Source organism: Puma concolor, chromosome B2 (assembly GCF_028749965.1).
Source record: "Puma concolor isolate L17-30 chromosome B2, mPumCon1.1.hap2, whole genome shotgun sequence".
NCBI classification, from domain to species: Eukaryota; Metazoa; Chordata; class Mammalia; order Carnivora; family Felidae; genus Puma; species Puma concolor.
The window spans coordinates 50,358,701-50,384,032 of NC_141671.1; the positions used below are offsets into that span (position 1 = coordinate 50,358,701).

The 25,332-nt window shown below is 35.7% G+C and overlaps 1 protein-coding gene across 8 annotated transcripts in view; it reads right to left on the minus strand.

Moving 5' to 3' along the window:
• The window catches only part of PKHD1 (PKHD1 ciliary IPT domain containing fibrocystin/polyductin), a 494,091-nt gene that overhangs the window by 167,917 nt on the left and 300,842 nt on the right, over window positions 1–25,332 (minus strand). For 7 of the 8 annotated variants that reach the window (XM_086707056.1, XM_086707061.1, XM_086707057.1 and 4 more), the window contains 2 exons: window positions 21,463–21,600; window positions 2,218–2,331 (listed from right to left, as the gene is read on the minus strand). In XM_086707056.1, coding sequence (XP_086563182.1) covers window positions 2,218–2,331; window positions 21,463–21,600 — 252 coding nt within the window. The remainder of the gene's footprint in view (window positions 1–2,217; window positions 2,332–21,462; window positions 21,601–25,332) is intronic. The other variant, XM_086707060.1, reaches the window with a different exon arrangement.

Sequence of the window (25,332 nt, forward strand, 5' to 3'; positions counted from 1 at the left end):
GAAATGAATGCTATACAACATCTCGTAATCCAAAAGTTGGGACCATTCCAATGGCTAACTAGTTACATTCTACCATTATGTGACTCCAAACCATTTGCAGTTCTGTTGGAAGTTAACTGGTTTTGATATTTTATGTTATCGGCTTCATTTTCCAAAAGGCAAGGGTAATTTTATTCCCTGAGGAAAGGGATTTGGTGCTATTAGCTTTGTTTTCAGTGGTTGGACCTCATATTTTTTTGTATTACAGATATCAAAGGATAGATCTCTAGCTCCTTTGTTTCAAAATATAATTTATTTCAGACTCATAAATTTAAGTTGTACCAGGGATATGCTTGATGTGGTCCAGTTTTATTCCTTCAGGTCTTTCCTCTTACGTGTTTTATTGCTGTTTAAAATCACATGTAGCACAATTCCTCATATTCCAATGGTCTCAAAATGTTTTGAGCAGAACCCAAGCAGTAACAAAATTATGATCATGCACTCCTAATGCATGTGTATTTATTTATTTTTAGATAAATATACACATATATGAATATCTTCACATATGATTCAATAAAAGTTCTAACATTTTCTTCCTGTACCCAAATGTATTGTTTGTTTATGCCTGGATTGGTGCATAATATATCACTAATACTGAAATCTAAAGATTTCACAATTTTTAGCAGAAAACTTGAATTAAAAAAAACCCAAATACCAGTAAGGTGCAAATACTATGCTTTGAGTCTTAATACAATGTAAGCAAAAAAAATTCTCAGTTAGAACCCAACCACCTGTTTATGTCACTATCTATATTTTTTTCCATACTCTAATTCAGAAAAAGTCACAAAACTAAAAATCAGGATTAATGGAAATGCAACAAGTATTCTAACTTTTAAGACATGTCCTGGAATAATCGATCTTTCATAATGATAGTCATATATATATATGCCTATCTCTAAACATTTCATATGATATCATCATCATCATCTTTAAAAATATTCCACCTTTTTCACTATTGGCTAAGTAAAGTAGGAAGGGGAGGAACGTGAAGTAATTTAAAGAAATGTCCAGCAACGATTTTGGTGAAAACCAGTTAATTTCCTTAACTGAGTTATGCAGAAAACTAGACTGATCAGACAAGTAGATTTCTTGATCATTTCTAATCATCAAAGATTTACTATAAAATAACTCCCATTCCTTGTTTCAAGATTATACTACGTAAAAAAATTAAAATCTGTAATTTACCATTGTATCATACAATTTTAAGCATACAGAGAAATATTTCATTCCTTATTCAATTTAATATCAGAGAAAATTTCAAACACACTAGCTTGGCCATATCGCTGGAGTTGAGGATTAAGATGGGCATCCTTTTATACTAAAGCAAAGTTTAATCCAATGTGGTGCTGCACCAAACAGAGTGGATACCACAGGCAAAAATAAATGGAATGTTCTGTTATCCATCTAGTAAAAAAGTAAAAATATTCTTGAACCTCATATTCGTAAAAAGATAAAAGCATGTATGAAAAATCCTTTTGAAACAATAAAGCCCTCTGAAAGTACAGTACTATCTTGCAATGGTTATACTTTTTGAAACTAGGTTATCAAACTTCATATTAGCCTAACATGATTGCTTCCATTTTACTGGGTTGTTGAAATCTTAGAAAATTAGTAATGCCATACAAAGAAAGCAAAAAACAAAAACAAAAACAAAAACAAAAAAAAACATGTTAGAATAAGCAGCTTCTTATACCTATCCCTTAATATGGAGTTATTGTGAGGCTTCACATCCTAGTTATATAATCCTGGTCCCAGTTTCTATGCTTTTACATAGGTCAACTTTAAAATAGGATTTGGTGCTGTGGCAGTACCAAATAAAGAAACTGCCAACCGTGTTTTTTTAGATCAATTAAATATGTATATCAACAACCACATAATATTTATAGTTGATAACAGACTCTTAGTCCAGGCTTTGGTGTCTGACCTATCTGGATATAAATCTAAGCTCTGACACTATAGAGCTGTGTGGCCTTCTGCATATTGTTAATCATCTCTGAGTCCTATTTTGGACATCTGTAAAATGGACACTGGTACAGAAGACCTGGTAAGTGAAATAATAAATATAAATTATCTAGAAGAGTGCCTGAAATTTAGTATGTGTTCTATGAATGTCACTTCTCCATCACAGAAATATACATTTAATTTCATTTTTAATAAAAAGTTATAGTATACTCTTACCAATTGTTCCTGGATCAACATGAATTCCATTGAAACGGTCACAGAAAACTCCTTCTGAGGCTCTAAGGAGAATCAGAAGCTTTTGCTCTTTTCCTAAGGGATTTTCCAAAGTACCTGTTTACAAAGAAAAGTAATTTAAATTAATTTGAAATTAAAAGAGAGAGGAGGAAATTGTGATGTAATTTAGAGAATGCAAAGTAGATGCTATCATGTAGACTATACATAGAAGAGCCAATTGTCACATGATTAAATGAGAAAAGGGGGGAAAATGAGATGCAGTAAACTTCTCTGAGGTAGAGTGGATTGCTGTTCAGCAAATATTCACTCTTCTTTCTCCATTCAGGAAGTGTATACTTTCCTAACTACTAAAATTTAGCCTGTCCTAGTGACTTGTTTTGGCCAATGAAATTTGGGTAGAAGTGATAGTAATACCAATTCTGAGTTGATGCTTTAAAATACTTTGCAAGTTTTCACCAGGTCATTTGCTATTATGTTCCCTGTCATGAAAGGAGAATTCCTTAATGACATCTAGTGCCTGAATGAAGGCAAAGGTAGCAGAGCTGAAGAACACAGAAGCTGCAACTGATTCTAGCGAAAATATTTGTTGTTGTAAGCCAATGAGATTTGGGGAGTATTTGTTACACATAATTACAGCAAAACCTGGCTGATACACTGTCTATGGCTGTATCCCCAAATTGCTTTACATGCATCTTAGCATTTAATCCTCACAGCAATCCGGAGAAGTAAGTATTATTATTATTTTTTTAAGTTTATTTATTTTGAGAGCGAGCAGGGGAGGGGCAGAAAGGGAGAAAGAGAGTCCCAAGCAGGCTCCATGCTGCCAGTGCAGAGCCCGACATGGGGCTTGATTTCATTAACCATGAGATCCTGACCTGAGTCAAAATGAAGAGTCATGCTTAACTAAGTCACCCAGGTGCCCTAAGTATGATTCTTAGGTCAATTTTAACTATTCATACATAACAAGGCTAAGAGGTTAAAGGACTTGTCCAAATTTATCCAACTAGTAAGTAATAATCTGAATTTAAACAATGGTGAATTTGAACAGTTTCTGCCAAGTGATTATTAAACATGTACTGGGTCTTTCTCTAAACCGAAATTATTCTAGCAGCATATGAAGAAAATCCATTCAGGATATGAAAGTCAGCACGGCTTTTGGCCTTAATCCATCAATGCAAACAGAGGAGTTTGGTCACTTTTGCAGCATACAAATTGGGGAATTTTGCTGGACTAGTCTTAGTATTGACCTAATAAAGGTTATTTACTTCAGAAAATACATCTTAAGATACAGAAAGTATTACAAAGAATTCGTTTTTCAAGAAGAACCTGGTGAGAAGATAGTTCCCAAACTATATACTGTATCAAACAGGCTGACAAAGAATATCTGTCAGCAGATGAGACTTTCCAATTGAGAAATCCCTGAAAACAACCAAAATGAGGCTGCTGATACACTATGAAGTAACTAGTGAACTTAAAATTGCCTGGTTATCATTTTGCTTAAGCCGTTTTTCAGGGGGTGTAAAATCATTCTCCTCCATTGGCATTCCATATATATACCTGGTTAGCCAAAATGTTCCCATGTGAGTTGTGAGTTTGCAGCTTGCTACATCTTTATGGTCTAGCCTTCACAGCCATTAGTCTATGAGGCACTGTTGAAAGTAAGCCTCAGAGAGGTAAGTGAATCTGCCTGGAGTCAGACAGTGGGTCAGTGGGCAAGGATCAGACCCCACAGCCTGTTTTCCCAGTGAATTGCTGGAGTACACTGCTGTTCCAGGTAGGAATGCCAATCCTCAGCTGAATGACTAATGTATCCTCTCGGCCCAAAGACGTACTAGAGCAGAAAGAAGGAAAGCAGGGGAGGAGGAGAATGTTAAGAAAACATGTGTGGTGTAGCTCTTATCTGGCAGTTTTAAGTCTGTCCAGTAAGCCGTTTTCCAACTGTGATTTCATTTATTTCACGGAGGGTAGTTTAGATTCTTGGGGGGGGAGGGGCGGGGAATGGCCTAGCACTAAACAGATACCAGAGAGAAAAAAGTAGGACAGTTTTTGCCCTAGAGAAATGTATGCAGAGTCCCACAAAGAGAGTTCAGCGTTCCTCTAAAATCGGAGATTAAATCAATTATGCAACCCCAAACTGCGGCACATGTGAGCTTTCGCAGAAAGTCTGGGCAAGATTAGTCTCTGCTGTGATATTCTGATATATCTGAAATGACCAGGCTTTGAATTTTTTTTGTTGTCGTTGTTACATGGGGTAAGGGGAAAACAGGGGGTAGGGACTGGGTAGAAAGGAGACAAGAATGACCTAAGAGGGGGAAAAAATTATGCCATTTTAACATTAAAATGCAGCACCTCTTGAATTTGTAAAAGCTGTGAGTGGGAAGCCCTAAAGGCCAGGCTCCTCTTTCATTCTCTGATCTAGCAATCAAAGACAGGTGAGGTCTCTCACCAGCTTGGGCTTTGTGCCTAAATGACTGGAGCTACCACTGAAAGAAAGCTCTGGAGATAATACAGTTCCTCTCAGGTTTCCTTTTTCAAGCTGCTTCAAGCTGGTCTAAACTGTAGCAAAAAGCATTTGTCAACCTGGATGAATTTAGATACTCATAATAGAGGGGAAATCATTGTCATTGCATTGCAGAGAAGCCAGGTGTTTTTGCATCCACAATTTCATTGAATTCTTCCAACCCTCTGATGGATTATTGCTGAGGAGACTGAGACAAAGAGAGGTTAGGTAACTTGTCAGAAATTACACAGCTAGTAAGTGGTGAGCCTGGGTTTAAACTTAATAAGTACCATCCTAGGACATGTGGACATGAGGAACAGGAAAGAAGTAAAGGAAGGTTGCCATTACTTAGTGCAATGGTGGGCAATGGAGGGGAAACAATATGTTCCAGATGCTAAAATCACCTGAGGAGATGGAAGAAAATAAGTTCTGACATACAAAAGATAACTGTTATAACGATTTCAGGAATATGGTACAAATGGATTCCATGAACTTCAAAGGTAAGAAAAAGGGAAAAGAACCTTATATTATTTCATTAACTAAAGTTCTTTGATGGAATCAAGTATAAACCTAGTTTACACTTAAGCCCACTCTCTCAACATGACTCTCCACACCTTGTAACTAAGCCAACACACACTGAATTACTTACTATTCCCTCTACGCTCTCTCCTCTGTGCACATGAGAGTCCCCAGGCTTTAATATCTCCACTGTTGTCTTAACTCCTGGACATCCCTCAAAACATGGCTCCACTGTAGTTTACGTCTAACAGCCTTCTATGATTTCGAATTAGATGCTCTCTTCTGTGAATAAAGATGTCCACACTCCTTGCTGTCCCCCCCCCCACCCAAAGAGCTTGTCCTGACAAAATAGTATGGAATATGGACAAAGGTGATTTCCCAGAGTTCTTTACTGCAGTGTTATCTATTTGAAATAACAAACAATTGAAAACACTTTGAAGTAATAAATGATTGGAAACCACTGTCCATTTAGATCCCCTTCCTCTTCCCCAATTTCCTTGACATGCTCAAAAGCTGAGTCATTTAAGTCTTTAACACACCAAAACCCAGCTCTGATGCCACCTCTTTTGGGATCCTTCCTTGTCAGCTAAGATTTGGTCAAGTGGCCCCTTCTATGGCTTATGTCACTACATCTAAACTGTGCTGTAAGTCCCTTCTACCTGATGGCCTCCTACTCTCTATAGTGAGCTAATCAAAAGAAAAGACTGTGTACTGCCAGTAGAGTTCATTTATGTTTTATCAGAAATGAAATGAAATGAAAAATTAGGTAATTTTAACCAATCTTTTTGCAGTAAAGAGAAATAAAGAGGAATACTCCAGAGTAAAAAAGACCCATTTCACCAATGTTGGAAAAATCTTAAGCATCTATGTGCCTGGCATCAAAGCTGCAGAATAAATAAAGCAAAAATTGACAGAATACAAGGAAAATAGATATACCTATAATAACAGTGGAAAATTAAACATAACTATGAACAGAATGAACAAAAAGCAGTAAGGATATAGCAGTTTTGAATAATACTATTGGCAAATATGACATAAGAGTCCTGGATGGAAAATTAGACTGAAAAGAATACATATCATTTTCAGACATGCACAACAGTCACAAATAATGATCATATGGTGACCCTAAAGCAAGTTTAACAAATTTAAAAGGATTGGAATCATAGATGCTTGCTGACCACAGTTCAATCAAACTGTGCAATTTATACAGGGAAAGGTCTATAAAATGAACTATATTGAAATAAAGATTTCCCAATTATCTAGAGATATCATTAAGAGAGTGAAAAAGCAAGCCACAGAGTAGGCAAAGACATTTGCAATACATATAACCAACAAAAGGTACATTGTAGAATATATGTGTCTCCAATAAATCAATATAAATTTTTTTTCAACGTTTATTTATTTTTGGGACAGAGACAGAGCATGAACGGGGGAGGGGCAGAGAGAGAGGGAGACACAGAATCGGAAACAGGCTCCAGGCTCTGAGCCATCAGCCCAGCGCCTGACGCGGGGCTTGAACTCCCGGACCGCGAGATCGTGACCTGGCTGAAGTCGGACGCTTAACCGACTGCCCCACCCAGGCGCCCCTCCAATAAATCAATATAAAACAGAGAATTCATTATTTTAAAAGATGGCAAGAGAACATCTACTTCACAAAACGATATCAAATAAACAATAAAAAGTTTTAAAGTATTAATCACATTAGAGATGAGAGAAATGAAAATTAAACAATAATTAGATCTTACTACATACCTGCTGGAATGGAATTAGGTTTAATTTAGCTGTGTATTTTTTATTTTATAAACTTTTCTGTATATGCATATTTCATAATAATTCAAATTTTATTAACTGATTATTATGTTTTAAGGACACTGATCAATAAGTGTTTATTAATCAAAAGAATAGAAATTGGCCAAAATTATATGTTTTACTGCTTTTCCATGACATTAATATTTTTATAGCTCTATTGAGATATAACTGACATACATGAAAATGCATATATTTGATGTATACTGACTAAAATTTTAGATAAAACTTTTTTCAAGTCCTTTTCATTGAATCCAAAGAAACAAACGGTATTTCTACATAATTTGTATTTCTGTCCAAGTAAACCTTGAAATTCCATGAGATATCATGATTGATTTCACATGAAAGGTTAGGAAATTATCCCCCAAAATTAATTTTGCACATTTCTTCTGTCCTCTGAAGTCGGTTATATGAGCTTCTAACTGGAGCACCACTATTTTTCTAGAGCCTTGCTATGTCTATTTTCTTCAGAGCAGAGCCTCCAGAACATTTTTATGATCAGAACCAAACTAGCAAATAAACAAACTAAACCAATCAAATTGTGAAGCAGATTTTATTATGAATTAGATTTTAATTCCTAGTGTACATTTGACCCACCTATCCCTAAAACATTCCTCCCCTACAATCAAAACTAGGTGAAAAGGGGCTTTCAGTCCAATGAAATAATGATTGGTTATAAGAGTAACAAGTAGGCACAAATGATAATCTCTAATCCCTTGGAGAGTGATTGTATTCTGGCTGACAGGTTTTTATCATTGATGAGGCCTGTCATTTTGTCCAACAATTGATAGAATATTAAAATAAAAGTTAAGGGTGCCTGGGATGTTCAGTTGGTTAAGTCTATGAGACTCTTAGTTTTGGCTCAGGTCAAGATCTCATGGTTCTTGGGATTGAGCCCTACATCAGGCTCTGCACTGAAAGCATGGAGCCTGCTTAGGATTCTCTCTCTCCCTCTTTCTCTGCCCCTGCCCCACTCTTGTTCTCTCTTTCTCCAAATAAATAAACTTAAAAAATAAAAAAAATAAAAGTTAATACATAATGTATTCACTCACATACTTGTAAAATGTATAAAAATCCTTAAAACTTTATAAACAAGGGTGAGCTAACTCACTTCTATAAGCCTTGGTTTCTGCAACTTTAAAATAAACATAATAATAGCATAACTTTATTGGGAGTTAAATGATGTACTGCATGTTAGTAATACATGGCACAGTGTCTACGTATCAAATGTTTTAAATGCTTTTAAAAATGTTGGCTCTTAGTAGTAATAATGGGAAAAATAGTAGCAGTAACAATGAAGAAATGCGACATTTTATAATTAACATTTAAATTTACAAATTAAGAAAAACAAGGTGAGCCCTTCCCAACCAGTAATGTTCTCTTTCTAAAGTGCTAGAAACTAGACGTTTCAATAGCAAAAATAATAGGCGAATACTTATTTAAATGTCCAGCCCACAGAACTGCAGGAAATACAATTAAATTTATCTCCAACTCAAACACTCTTAAAGTAGTTTTCTAAACAAGAAAACAAATTATTTATTCAGTAATTTATTCACCTATTTGCTTAAAATAATTTAGTTTTTCCATGCAAAAATAATTAAATAATACTTAATAGTTATTTTATTTATTATATAATTCACTATTTAATTATTTGAAAATAATCAATTTCTAAAGGAATTTTACTGTTATTGTGATGGAAGTTCAAGAGTCCAAAATATAGTTTCAGAAACACTGATTTAGAAAATATTAAAGTATTAAAGACATTACTGTAAATGTATTTCATAGAAACTGATACCCCAAAAAATAGAAGAATCATTTCTTGTATCAATGTTTTGCTTATATATATATATATATATATATATATATATATATATATATACATACATACACACACACACACATATATATACTTATTATTATATATAGTGTGATGTTTATCTGTCAGAGAACTAGTATCCATCCCAAGATAAAAGAGATATTTCTGTGTTTAAATTCATTTTGAAATATGTATTATTTACCATTGGCTGCCACTCTTCTTCAAGACTCAAAGAAATGAAGTTTGGTGTTTCCTGAACTTGTAAAGAACAAAGCTTGTATGCTTTTGTCCTTATAGTTAAATAAATACAATATTTAAAAGTAACATCCCGTTTGTGTCACTTTTTAATTTTATTGCATAACTAGTAATTTCATTAGCAAACTGTCAGTGTAAACAAAAACTGATTTCTTCACTCATGATCCATATTAGTCAATTTATAAATGATCTCTTTTGCAGATATTTATGTATACCTATGGTAATATTTACACAATAAATGTGTGGTTTATTTGTATTTTCTAAGCATAAACTTGAAAGAGGATATATACATTTTTTAATTTAATATATTATTTTTAAACATCGCTACAAGATTCCCTGGCTACTGAATGAGTCTAACTACTGGGTATTGTGGCTTTAGGCTAGAGGATATGTTTTAATCTACACTTTTCTCTGGTTTGTCTCCTTTTTATTACTTAATCATCCAATGAGCCTTACAGAACTGTCAGTTTGGAAGGCAATAAACTGTGTATGGATTTTTCTTCTTTAGGATTGAGAAAGTCCCAATCATAGAAGCAATGAAAGAAACTTCCATAGACCCAGTACTTCATTTCCTGACAATCAAAGTCATGTGCTAATGATGACCTTAGGCACCTGGCTACAAATGTGAGACAAGGCTGACAAATACCCATCACTAACTCTGCAAAACAATATGTGACACATTTTAAGATAAAAACCCAGTTCTAAGCATAATTACTGAGCAACTAGGCAGCATGTCATGTGACCTTGTTGTGACAGGCCATGGAAACAATGAACTGCCATGTCCTCAGGGAAATTGATGTGTGGGGCATGTCTTTGCTTACCTAGGGATCAAGGAGGGTTCTATCAACTTTTAAAGACACTAATTATTACTAGTAATCCCTCTCTGAAATTCACCTACAAACCATCAGAAGAGAGTTTTCCATTTGCAATTTTATTTTATTTTTTGTTTATTAATTTTGATAGAGAGGGAGGGGGAGCGCATGAGCAGGGGTAGGGAAGAGACAGAGGGAGAGAGAGAATCCCAAGCATGCTCTGAGTTCTGCACTGAGTCAGATGTGGGGCTCAATCCCATTACCATGAGATTATGGCCTGAGCCAAAATCAAGAGTTGAACACTTAAATGACTGAACTCCTCCATTTGCAATTTTAAACTATGAGCTTAAAACACTCTATTGAGCTGAACATTTGGATGAATAACATGTTAATGTCATTGGTATCTAAGACAAAGAACATATTTTAAAGCATAGGAATGATGTCCTCTCTCAGAAGATACCAGTGTAAAAGATGAGTTCAGACATCTACTCATGGACAATGAAATGCAAACATTTCAAGCAATCAACACACCAATGTTTATTAAACAGGCTTTGAGTTGGGCATTTTTATGAGTTTTTCTCTCCTAGACAGACTAAAAATTGAAAATACTTCGGATTTGTAGAATATCACCCATTTTTCATTGTTTTGTCATTATTTAATTCCTTTCATACAGAGGGGAAAAGCATTGTAGTCATTTACACATTAATACTATAATTCCTTCCTCACAGATGTAGACATTTAAGTCTAAGCTAAGGAGACTGAACATGTTACAAGAAAAAGGCATTGAGCTGAAAGACAGACTTAGATATATGCATTCATTTATATATACACTAATCAGTCACATAGTACACTATCTGAACTCTACTATGTACTAGGCAGTAGGGTCACAAAATGTCTAGTCTATCATAATAGGGAAGGTGAAACATACCACCTTGTAACAATAAGATGAATGCAATAATGACAATATGAATTAAGAGAATAGACCAGAACAAAAGACACAGTGAAAGCTACTAAATGGAGTCAGGAGGTGCTCACAGTAAAAATAGTCCTTGGGCACTGCCTTCAGTTGAAGGATGAGTATTTAAGGTAACTAAAATAGCCTCTAATCCTGGTCCCAGTCTTTATCAGCTAGGAGATGGGAGAACAAATCAGTTATCATGCAGGAGCTCAGTTTCCTTATCCATGCAATGAAACAGAGGATTCACAGAATCATTTAGGTCTGTGATATTACTGTTCTAAATCTACTATTAGAGAATACTCCAAAAGTTGTAGAATGAGTTGCTTAACTAGAAATATAATCCAGCTCTCTAGAATTGCCATGAGGATCCTAAACTAATTTCTGTCTTGTTAATATTATACTTATGATATTATGAAAAAGTAACCATTTTCAGCATAATTTGGCCTCAATTGTATCTTTAAGACTTTAGAAAGCAACCGGGACTTTGCTTCATTTCATTAAACGGGAACCTTATCTGTCTTCCTTACTGCTGAGTACTCAAGTCTCAGAAAGAATATTTGCCACTGAGCAGGCCATCAATGAAGCAGAAAGAAACAGAAGGAAGCAAGAGGAAAGGGACAGAGACAGGGACAAATCTATATGTAAAACTTGGGAAAATCATATCAGAGGGATTATTTTCTCCTTAATATTTACTAATTTGCCACAAATTATCATCCAGAAGAAAGTTATTCATGAAAGCACATACAGGTTTAATGACATCACTCTTATATGGATTACTGTTCATTTTTAAACATGACATTTAATATGTTCAATTATACTTAAGATTACATTAATGCCAAAAAAATGAAGTTGTTAAAGAAATGGTATTCAATGTATTAAAAGTTACTGTCCCTAAAATAATGTGTTAGTTTTTTTCTTTGTTCCACATACAAAATAACGTTGTGTCAAACCTATATTGAACAGTCATTATAAAACAAAAATAAAAAAAAAAAGCCAAAATAAGATGGCCAGTTTCCTTTCCAACTTTCTTTGCTCTCTGCTAATTTCATACTAATGACTACTCCTTTTTTCCCTTCTTTGTTTCAATATATTATTTTCTTGTCATTTCATTTTCCTTCTCCCTGCATTGCTGTTTCTTTCCCATCCTCCTTCCTGAGCTCAGTTTCTTCTATCCGCCCTTTCTTTAACATCATTGGTACTCCCCCAAATTGTAGCCACTTACATACACTGAAATCTAATCTTGAGGTGTATGAGTCCACCTATTCAACAAAAAACTGTGAGGGCTTTCTATGTGTCTGACACTATTACAAGCACTTTAATAAATAATTAATTCTCATACAACTCCATGAAATAAGAACTGTTATTATTCCCATTTCGAAGGGAAGGAAACTGAGGCAGAGATAGATCCTGTAACTTACCCACAGTTGTTCAACTAACAAGTGGTAGAAAGGTGATTCTAACCTCATACTACCATTGACCCAGATCTCCCAACCTGAAATGTGGCATGGGTTCTAAAAAACTCCTCACCTGACATCAAAATTGCTACTAGGTTCTAGTGACTTTTTTACACACTCGGTATTTCTATAATTAATTATTCCTTTTTATTTCCAGTGCCGTAGTTGATTCCTTTACAAGGTCTCTCCTGAAACATCTTACTATCTTCTCACATTTTACTGTGACCCTTCCAATGTACTGCCTCATTCCCCCCACCTTCCACTGCCAGGAGTGATCTTTCTAAGACCAAATCCAATTATGTCACTTCCTTACCTAAAACTATTCAGGGACTACCCTCCTCACAGCCTTCATGATAAAATCCAAACTCCTTAACATAATGTATAAGGCCCAAAAGCTTCACTGGCTACCACCATTCTATAAAACCTACAATGCAGACATACATATTCCCTATACTTTCCTGAAGGTATAATTCATTTCCACAAAGATGTGACTTTTGAGATCTCTTCCTTGATCTTTAAGCCCCTCCAGGTTGGAAGATGGGACTCTTCCAATTATGTTTTTACTTGTCTGTCTCCACTATTTTATGGAGATATTTCTTGCAAGCTAGGGTTCATGACTGATATTTCTGTGCATCCAACTTCTCCCATAGTACTTGGCAAACAATAGGCAATGAGCAAACACATGACAAATTAAAGAATGGACACAAAAATGAAATACTTTAAGCTTATCTCAAGTGTTGTATCAGATTAATGAGATAATCACTGCACAAAGAATGAAACTGAGTTTGGCATTTGTGATGCAACTATAACCCTCTGAGCAAGGCTTTGATATTAAACTTTCCTTCTAATTCTATAGCATTCTATCTTTCTACTCTACTAAAAGTCAGTTGATACCTTCTGCCAGCACTAGTTGACTTAAAAGGACCACCAAGAAATATAATTCCACAATGTTAGGACTTGGATCAAATGGCATCAGACAGCAGACATACTTTGGCAGTGCTCTGTGCCAATGTCCACATCTATTAAGTTTGTTTACTAACCAGTCTTATTATCTATTTCATGTTGGGATTTCTTTAGGGTGTGGTAGAATTAGACAGATGTGTTGAAAGTCTTCCTTCAGGCATAATACATATAAAATTGGGCAGATGGGTTCTAGTAATCAACCTTTAGGCCTACAACACATGGACAAAGCAGGAAGAAAAATAATACACCACTGCCTACTAATAGGTAAAAATATAGTGGGGAACAGACAAATTTTAAAATAAAATTTGAAATGTATAAATCAAAACTGAAAAGTTTCCATGTTACTTCCCTTCAAAAGTATAAATTTTCAGGTAACAAGCTTTTATTATAGTAGTAATTGAACTGAGAAACCTAAAAATAATTTACAAAAAAAAGACCAATCTTAGCAATAGCTGTCCAACTGAAATACATTTTCTAGTCAGAAGAACAGGGCTCAGTTTTATTAAGTATTTCTATCAGTTAGCTGGATGAAGATTTTATAAAATATTAAATAAATGAGCAAACAAGCTTAATCCGAGAGAAAAAGATCAGAATTTAAAAGGATTTCCCCATTGTGGAAAAATGGATTGAAATGATAAAAAGGTAAGTTAAAAAGTATTACATTTAGATCCCCCTAGAACTGAAGGGAAAACAAAATAATCCTTACACAAGTGTACAATGTAGAGATATGTATTAGAGGCAGGACACAAAAAAGAGTAGGAATTTGGGGGGCCTGGGTGGCTCAGTTAGTTGAGCTTCCAACTCTTGATTTCAGCTCAGGTCATGATCCCAGGGTTGTGGGATCAAGCACCGTGCTGGGCTCTATGCTGCACATGGAGCCTGCTTGATATTCTCTCTCCCCATCTTTCTTTGCCCTTCCCCTGCTTGTGCACATTCTTGCTCAAATAAATAAATAAATAAATAAATAAATAAATAAATAAATAAATAGTAAGAATTACAGTTTACAATATAGTTGGCAGGACCAACTGCATAAAGGGCTGGACAGAGAAGGTAGTTCAATGTTTGGAAATATTAATAAAAAGATGGTATCTATTATGGTAGCTAGAAGCTAATTGTGCTGGAGAGCTTCTGTTGATGCCTCCATTTTCAAAGTCTGCCTTTCTTTCCTCTGCTCAGTGCCCCCAGGATACTGTTGACCTGCAGGTACTACATTGAGCTCTCCTTTACTCTGAGCTCCGGTTGGCTTTAGTCAAATGAAGCACAAGCAGGAGGTGAGGAAACAAAGAAAGTGAGATCAAGGTTTTTTTTTATATCTATTAGCTGTTCCTTGTACTGAGTTAGTCCCAGACACAAAAGGTCATGGTACTTTCTGCCAGTTATCTCCATACATCCTCTGCCATCTCTAATTCCAGCAATGACTTCTTTTTCTCACTCCTTTAGGGCAAAGGGTAGTAAGGATGCTCTGCTGTTACTAGCCCTGGGGAATTCCCCATGCCATTTGGATTTTTGTGACTCTCTCCTTCATTAACATTTCCTCAAATAAGTCCAATTCAGTATGACATCTATTTTCTGCGAGCACCCTGACAGATAAACTGAAACATCAAATACTTATTACATGCCAAGCACATAGAAGAAACTGTTATGTTTAATGGTTTTAACATTCCTCCAAGGAAGTTTCCATTTTGCCATGTACTTTACTGCTGAATAAATGGATGTGTCCAGAGGGTAATTTGCTTAAGGTCAAACAGCAAGTAGGTAACCAACGTGGATTTGATCCCAAGCCATTTGACTTAGAGCCCATGCTGGTCACTGCTATACTCATTTGACTCTGTCAGGGTCCACCCAAGAAAAATTCTTTCCCTCTGGCTTCATACTCTCATAGGAATTGAACAAAGTAGTGTTTAAAGGCAATGTCAGGGAGTGAGGGATCTCATAACTCTGAGATACGTGAACAGAGTACAAATTTGTAAAATCTTTCTGAAAAGCAGTTTGACAACATGTATCGAGGACTTTAAAACATAGACTAACTGAACGAGAAGAACTCCAAAGACAACCATACAACAAGTAACAAAATGACAATAAGTTAATACCTATCAATAATTACTGTGAATACAAATGGACACTCCAATCATACAGTCTGGTCAAAAGACATGGAGTGACAAATGTATAAAAGGCAAGACCCATGTATATGCTACCTACAAAAGACTCATTTCAGACCTAAAGATATATGCAGATTCAAAGGGACAGAAAAACATTTATTATGCAAATGGAGGTGAAAAAAAAGCCAGAGTAGTAATATTTATATCAGACAAAATAGCTTTAAAACAAAGACTATACCAAGAGACAAAGGACACTACATAATCATAGAGGGAATAATCCAACAAGAAGATATAACAATTGTAAATATTTATGCACCCAGCATGAGAGCAACCAAATACATAAAGCACCCATTAACAAATATAAAAGAAGTAACCAGTAATAATACAATAATCGTAAGGGACTTTAACACCCCATTTCCATCAATGGATTGATCACCCAAACAGAAAATCAGCAAGGAAACGGATTTGAATGACACATTAAACCAAATGGATCTAATAGATATATTTAGAACATTCCATCCTAAATCAACATAATATACACATTCTTTTTAAGTGCACATGGAATATTCTCCAGAACAGATCACGTTAGGCCACAAATCAAGTGTCAACAAATTCAAAATGATTGAAGTCATACCATGCATCCTTTCCAACCACAATGCAATGAAACTAGAAATCTACCACAGGAAAAAATGTGGAAAAAGCACAAATACATGAATATTAAATAACATTCTACTAAACAATGAGTGGGCAAATCAAGAAATTAAAAAGGAAATCAAGTAATATATGGAGACAAATGAAAATGAAAACACAATGGTCCAAATATTTGGGATGCAACAAATGCTATTCTAAGAGGAAAGTTTATAGCAATACAGGCCTACCTCAAGAAACAAGAATCTCAGATAAACAACCTAAACTTATATCTAAAAGGAACTTAAAAGAAGAACAAATAAAACCCCATATTAGAAGACAAGAAATTATAAAGATTAGAGCAGAAATAAACTAAAATGAAACTAAACAAAAGAACAAATCAATGAAAATAGAAACTGATTTTTTTAAAAGATCAGCAAAATTGATAAACCTTTAACCACACTCTTCAAAACAAAAGAGAGAGAGAAAACACAAATAAATGAAATCAGAAATGAAAGAGGAGAAATAACAACCATATCACAGATACACAAAGTATAATAAGATATTATGAAACATGATATGCGAACAAATTGGACACACTAGAAAAAATGTATCCATTTCTAGAAATGTATAACCTCCCAAAAACAAATCAGGAAGAAATAGAAAATTTAAACAGATCAATTAGCAGTAATGAAATTGAATCAATTATCAAAAAAATTCTAACAAAAAAAAGTTCAGAAGCAGATGGTTTCACAGGTAAATTCCAGCAAACATGTAAAAAAGAGTTAATACCTCTTCTCAAACAATTCCAAAAAAAAAAAAAAAAAAAGAATAGAAAAGCTTCCAAATTCATTCTATGAGGACGGCAGTACCCTGATACCAAGTACGACAGAAAAAGAGAAGTATAGGCCACCATCTCTGATGAACACAGATGTAACAATCCTCAACAAAAGATTAGCAAACTAAATCCAACAATACATTAAAAATATCATTAACCATAATCAAGGGGGATTTATTCCTGGGATACAAGAATGGCTCAATATTTACAAAACAATCATGATACATCATATCAACAAGGGAATGGATAAACATCATATGATCATTTCAATAGATGCAAAAAAAGCATCTGACAAAGCATAACATCCATTCATGATAAAAACCGTCAACAAAGTAGGTTTAGAGGGAACATATGTCAAGATAATACAGGTCCTATATGAAAAAAACTACAAGTAGCATCATATTCAACGGTAAAAACTGAGAGCTTTTGCCCTATGGTCAGGAACAATACAGGGATGTCTACTCTCACCACTTTTGTTAAACATAGTACTGAAAGTCCTAGCCACAGCAATGAGACAACAAAGAGAAAGAAAAAGGCAGCCAAATTGGTAGGGAAGAAGTAAAACTTTTACTATTTACATATGTCTTCATACTATATATAGAAAACCCTAAAGACTGTACCAAAAAACTACTAGAGCTGATAAATACTTTCAGTAACATCAAAGGATACAAAATCAATATACAGAAATCCATTGTATGTCTATACACTAATAACGAAGTAAGAGAAAGAGAGATTAAGAAAACAATCCCATTGAGGCGCCTGGGTGGTTTAGTCAGTCGACTTCCGCTCAGGTCATGATCTTGCATTTTGGGAGTTAGAGCCCTGCTGTCAGTGCAGAGCCTGCTTCGGATCTTCCGTTCCCCTCTCTCTTTGCACCTCCCCCCTGCTCATGCTCTCTCTCTCTCTCTCTCTCTCAAAACTAAATAAACATTTAAAAAAAGAAAGAAAGAAAACAATCCTCTTTACATTTGCATCAAAAATAATAAAATATCTAAGAATAAACTTATTAAGGAAGTGAAAGACCTGTAGTCTGAAACCTATAAAATACTGATGAAAGAAAGTGAAGACAACACAAACAAGTGGAAAGATATTCCATGCTCATGGAATGGGAAAACAAATATTCTTAAAATGTCCATTTAACCCAAAGCAATCTATACATTTAATTCAATCCTTATCAAAAATACCAATAACATTTTTCATAGAACTAGAACAAATAATCTTAAACTTTGTATGGAACCACAAAAGACCCTGAATAGCCAAAGTAATCTTCAAAAAGAACAAAACGGGAGGTATCACAATCCCACATTTCAAGTTACACTATAAAACTGTAGTGATCAAAACGGTATGGTACTAGCACAAAAAGAGACACACAGATCAGTGGAGCAGAATAGAGAACCCAGAAATAAACCCACAATTATATGGTCAATTTATCTTTGACAAAGAAGGTAAGATTATGCAATGGGAAAAAGAAAATCTCTTCAACAAATGGTGTTGGGAAAATGAGACAACTCCATGCAAAAGAATGAAACTAGACCACTTTTTTATACTATACACAAAAATAAACTCAACATGGATTAAGGACCTAAACGTGAGACCTGAAACCATAAAAATCCTAAAATAGAGCACAGTAATTTCTCTGACATTGGCTACAGCAACATTTTTCTAGATATGTCTCCTGTGGCAAGAGAAACAAAAGCTAAGAGAAACAAAACTAAACTACTGGGACTACACCAAAATAAAAAGCTTCTGGGCCACAAAGGAAACAATCAATCAAACTCAAAGCCAACTAAATGGGAGGAATTATTTGCCAATGACATATCTGATAAAGAGTTAGTATCCAAAATCTATAAAGAACTTATAAAACTCAATTCCCCCCGAAATGAATAATCCAATTAGCAAATGGACAGAAGACACGAATAGATACTCTTCCAAAAAAGACCAACAGATTCTTAATTATAGAGAACAAACTGATAGCTCCCAGAGCACAGGTGGGTAGGGAGATGGGAAAATAAGTGAAGGGGATTAACACGTATCATGATGAGCACTGAGTAGTATATAGAGTTGTTGAATAACAAAAATCACTGTATCATACACCTGAAATTAATATAACACTGTATGTTAAGTATACTGGAATTAAAATTTTTAAAAATGTTTCAGAACTAGAAAAAGTAATTGTTGCACATCACTGTGCATGTAGCAAATGCTCCTGAGTTTAACTTGAGTAAAGTTATGTGAATTTTACCACAATTCAAATAAAAACATGCACTTATCCTTAGGCCCATTAATTCTACTTACAAATGTCTATCCTAAGGAAATAATCAGAGATATGAATAATGATTTGAATTCTAAATTGTTCATTGCATAGTAAGGTACTTGGACAAAAAGAAATCTGAATAACCTTGATATTAACAATAGGAAAATGGTTAACTAAATTATTATACATGCATGTATACACACTCACATAGATATGGGATATTAACATTATTAAAACCATGTCCTGGAAAAAGAATGTGCTGAGGAAATTCTCACATTGTTAACACAGAATCCAAAAGATTATCATATTGTATACTCTATGTTTTAAAGTGTGTATGTGTATGTGTGTATATGCATGTGCCAGAAAAAAATGATTTAAAGACAAGACTACAGGGGCGCCTGGGTGGCACAGTCGGTTAAGCGTCCGACTTCAGCCAGGTCACAATCTCGCAGTCCGTGAGTTCGAGCCCCGCGTTGGGCTCTGGGCTGATGGCTCAGAGCCTGGAGCCTGCTTCTGATTCTGTGTCTCCCTCTCTCTCTGCCCCTTCCCCGTTCATGCTGTGTCTCTCTCTGTCCCAAAAATAAATAAACGTTGAAAAAAAAATTTAAAAAAAAAAAAAGACAAGACTACAAAATATAACTGTGGTTATCTTTACATTTGGGAATATGAATGATTACTTCATATCTGTTATGTAACTTCTATTTGCTTTTCTCCATTTTCCAGTTTTGTATTGGAAAAATAAAAATTATATTAAAGTATCAATAACTATGATTAAAAAGATACAACAATAATATATCTATGTAATCATAATAATAACAATGATTACAATAACTATGATTTAACTGTGGTTAAAATAACAGGAACTGCAAAATCTGAAAAAGAGAATATTCAAGAAAATGTGAATGAAGGGCTATCAAGGGAAGGGAATTTGAAACTCATCCTGTACAGATCAGATCAAAGAACCTGAACGAACAGATATTAGAGAAAGACAGACTGACTTAATAGAAGGACAGGAATTTAAATAGAATTTTTAAAAATGAGAACAGGTTATCTTAAAATGTTCTGATTTTTCTGTCATTGGAAGTATTTGAGAAATGGCTTGACCATAATTTTTGAGGAATCTTCACAGTGATTTAAACTCTAGACAGGTGGTTAGACCTAGAAATCTCTTTCACCAGAGATTCTAACATTTGGATGCTACCTAATAAAAATATCGAAGTATTTCCATTCCTCACCATCAGTAACTTACTTCTTTGGGGTAAGGTATTACTGTTCCTGGGAATTCTCTTTTAACTCCTTTGGGGGTGGGGGTGGGAGGGGCAAAGCAGATTGCCTTACTGAGTTCAAAAGTAGCTCCTTTGGGGTCAGAGTACATGTTTTTTTTATCATTGTACACTTACTTCTTACAACAGCTCCAAGTATACAGTTCACCTATACGAACTCAGACTTTTTATTTGCATAAGCCAATGCACCAGACCTGACTAATACACTAACCTCCAGATCTACACCAACCGCTTGTCCCCTGGCCTCAGCAACATGCTTCATTTCTTACCCGGGGTAGCCCCATCTCCTGGCATCTACTGAGCCTCTGGCCCCTCCACTAGATTCCCAGAGAGCCATGAAACATAACAAAGAAAGACCAAGTTCATGGGTTTGGGGTGAACAAAGTGAACTTCCACCCTTCTCCCCAGCTGCTCCCCTTATTGTCCCAAGATGTGGTGACTCTATAAGGCTTCTCTCAAGGCACCTCACATAGCCAAGCAAATAGCCCTGTTTCCTTAAGCAGCTGTGACCATCTTGTGTTTGCTTTCTCTCTTTTTTCTTTCACTTCCCTTTTGTCACTTCACTGTGATTATTTGCCCCAGTAAAGCATTAGCACATATTTTGCTTTCAGGTCTGTATTCCCAAGGATCCACACTAAGATAGCAATTGAAATTTTAGTGTGAGTTAGTTAACCAAAAAATAAATCCTTCTGAAAGCATGAGCCACAGGTAAACTCTCATACAAAGGACCAAAGGGAAGAATTGATCTGTGGCCTGGAGAAGGACAAGAGGCCTGCCATGTGCAGCAGCTGGAGGTCCCTAGGGCCAGAAACATGGCCTGATGACAGTGGGTGGACATCCAAGAACGACCGACCAATCAAAGTCACTTCTGTCTGTGTTGTCTAAAGCTTGCAGAGGAAAAGTTTTACTAGTACACTTGCCCCTTGCCTTAGCCCTCCCCAAACTCTATTAAGCAACCTGCTAGATGATACCATCATTTCCCAAGGCCCTTCTCACAGAGTTTAATTCCCATTATGCTCCCAATCCATGTGCCCTCTACTCACCAACTTTCAGCTCCCCACCTACAATGACCATGCATGCCACACTCAGAACATTGCTTCTGTCCACAGGGAATTCTAAAGTCCCCATCACATAGAGGCCTTTGAGGAATGGAAGATTCATATCCACAAGGACAGTCCTGTCTGAAGAAGAAAAAGAAACGCATAAGCAATACAGACGCATAAGCAATACAAGAATTGCCTTCTCTCCTCTAGTGATTTACCCTGAGATTCTCTAGGCAATTTAGGAGCTGCTTATGTTGCTACCAATGCCAGGCCGGGTACAGCAACTAGAACAAGTAGTTTTCAAAGGACTAGGCCTTAATAAAGAGACAGGAGTTTAAAAAATGCATGATTAATAAATCCTTCCATTGCCTAAAAAAATAAGCATTATGGCCAAAAGGCAGTGTTTATGCCTCAAACAGCTCCCCCAGGCCTACTTTACTGCACATGTATAGGAAAGTTCCCTATCCTTCGGCCCTTCCCTTCACTTTGACTGTAATTTCAGGGAGGCAGAGAAGCAGAGATATGACCTTGGCTTCTGAAGTCAGATGACTTGGATGTGAATCCCAGCACTGCTACTTATTAACTGTATGAACCAACACATTTACCTTTCTGTGCCTCAGTTATCTAATCTGTGAAATGGGAATAATAAAAATGCCTGCTTCATTCACAGGGTTCTTGTGAGGGTGAAATGAGTTCACAAATCTAAAGTGCTTATACAGTACTAGTAAGTAATTCTCAATCTCCTAATTCCTACGATGTAAAGCAAAGGTCTAGTGTGTGCTCAAGAAATGCTGGATATTTTCATTACTGGTACTGTTGTCAATTAACCTGGCATGCTTGTAGAGCTCCTCTGACAACACAAAACCGTTGTTCTTCATCGCCCATTTCATAAAGTTTCCATACAACTTCATAAAGAAAAAGAATCAAAGATTTTTGTCTGAAAGTAACAATAAGGCAATACATGAATAAAAATTCTTATTTAAAACAGAAAATATTTTGTGTATGCCAAAGTATTAAGTGTTACTTTCTGAGGCTTAGTAGTAATTCAACACAAATTAAAGATCTCAAATAAATGTTTCTGCTTAAATTTCAAGTACCATAATCAGTGACACATGTAAAGGTTTTAAGGAATTTTGTTAACATAATTTCATGTCTCATTCCAGGAAACAATGTACCCTGCTGTTCTAAAGGACCTGCCCTCCACCAAAGTAATTTCTCATAGGGTGTCTTTTCTAGTCCCTACTTCGCTAGTTATAAGACTGCCACACCTTCCTGGGTCAGAGACTCTAGGGTTGTAAACCAAACAATTTCTCTTTTCCTACGGGGTTCACAGCTAGACTATCTTTTCTAGCCTCCTCTGCATATGGTGAAGCCCATATGACTGAGCTATAGTCAATAAAATATAGGAAGGATTGAAATGTGACCTCTCTAGGCCTGGTTCATAATCTCTCCAGTAGGCACTTTCTCCTTTCCCTTGTCTCTCAGTCGGACAAGAGAACAATGGTTCTCAAGGTATGGCTGTGGTCCAACAGCCACCACCTACTCACCCATTCAAAATCAACCCAAGTTTTAGCTCTGCTAGTAAGATATTCCCAGTCTCCTCACTGGATCCACCACTCCTGCCATGGAAATCTGTCTCTGGTTTGCTATCCCATGATACCCTATACATTCTAATATCAGAACACTAAAACATATTATAATTACATCCATAATTAGTGTATGTAAGGAGATGATTGTCACTGGGCTGGTCCTTAGTGTAATTATGCCTTTCTCACCCACTGTAACTTTCTTATGGGAATCCATTTTTAACAACCCTTGTGCTTATTGTGAATTCAGAGATAAAGTTGTTGGGTGGCTCAGTCAGTTAAGCATCAGACTTTTGATTTTGGCTCAGGTCATGATCTCATGGTCATGAAATCAAGCCGCATGTCGGGCTCTACATCAAGTGTGGAGCCTGCTTAAGATTCTTTCTCCCTCTCCTTCTACCCCTCCCCTGCCTGTGCTCTCTCTCTCAAATAAATAAAGAAATAAAGAAATAAAGAAATAACAAAAAAAAGATACAGTTGCTAAATAAAGATTTCCCAGATCTGCAGAGTTTAGGTCCCTACACAACTTAAACTCAAGAGTACATTGGTAACAGATACAAATGAACCATCAGGCTAAGACGAAAATAAATAAATATTTCAATTTCATCTCTGGTGCTTTAAAAACATTCAAACAGGAGCACCTGGGTGGCTCAGTCGGTTAAGCGTCCGACTTCGGCTCAGGTCACGATCTCACAGTCTGTGAGTTCGAGCCCCGCGTTGGGCTCTGTGCTGACAGCTCAGAGCCTGGAGCCTGTTTCAGATTCTGTGTCTCCCTCTCTCTCTGCCCCTCCCCTATTCATGCTCTGTCTCTCTCTGTCTCAAAAATAAGTAAACGTTAAAAAAAAATTTTTTTAAACATTCAAACAAAAGAGTGAAATATCCAGAGAATGTTCTAGGTTTAACACACATTTTGGAAGTTCATGAGTTTAATATGACTTCAAAATTAAGATGCAAATTATTTCAAGCAAGCACCTTTAAAAATTAAAAAAGTTCTATGCCAATAACCTCTATCTATTCCAACCTATGGCCCAACTACCAACATTTGGCTGCCAAGCCTGATTTTAAAAATGATTAAATTGCTTCAATAAATGTTTTATCTCATCTACAGAGTACTCACACGCACAAAAGCATGATATTAGGCTTCATTTTAACATACTTATCAGTTAAAATAGGACAATTTCTGTCCTTTTGGTCTTTATCACATACTCCTCTTAGAAGAAATTTCTCCTTTTGATTGCCCTATCCATTCCAAATATACCAACAAATTTCACACAAATCGCAGGTAGCTTAACTATTGCAAGCTCCATGAGAACAGAGACCACAGCTGCAATTCTTACATTTACTTGCTCAGGACCTTGAACAGTAGATACTCAAAAATAACACCAAAGAACATACACACACCCCACATGTAAAATCTAATAGCTATACAAGAGGAAGTATAGGATGAAGACAATGTTTCATCCTATACTGGGAAACATTGCTCTTAGTTTACTTTGAAATTGCCTGGATCTGTCTAGTCACCTTTTCTTCTTTCTTTTCCTCCCACGTGATGTGTCAAATCTTGTTGAGTGGTAGGAATTCAAAGATGAGGAAGACATGTCTCCCATCATCAGATGAGGACAGATAAACAAATAAGTACAATGCGATATACTTGAAATAATATAATTGACCTTTGAGCAATATAGGTTTGAACTGCACGGATCCACTGTATCTGATAAATACAATATGGTACTTTAAATGTCCATTATGTTCCTTCTGATTTCCTTAATAACATTGTCTTTTCTCTAGCTTACTTACTATTGTAAGACTACAATAGATATTATAAGTAACCTACAAAATATGTATTAATTGTTTCTGTTATTGGTAAATCTTCTGGTCAACAGTAGGCTATTAGTAGTTACATTTGGGGGAGTTCAAAGTTATACACAGATTTTTGACTGCACAGGGTGGGGGATCAGCACCCTAACTCCCATGTTGTTCAAGGTCAACTGTATATTTTTTCATTAAATGGAGGTTGACCTCATCTTTACTCCCAACTACTTCAAAATAGAAATTCTATCAATGTGCTTAATAAAAAAACTTCTGTGAAGATGAAAGAAACAAATGCCCTATAAATATTTGTATCAAGGATATTTTGTACCATAATAACAGAGACTACAGCTATCCACACAAGAAACATAGGCAAAAGAATCCATTCCAAACTAGTCTCCAGAGCAGATCAGCTACACGTCCAAACTGACCAACCCTGAGCTACAATGACAGCTTCTAGTGGATTTCTATCTTT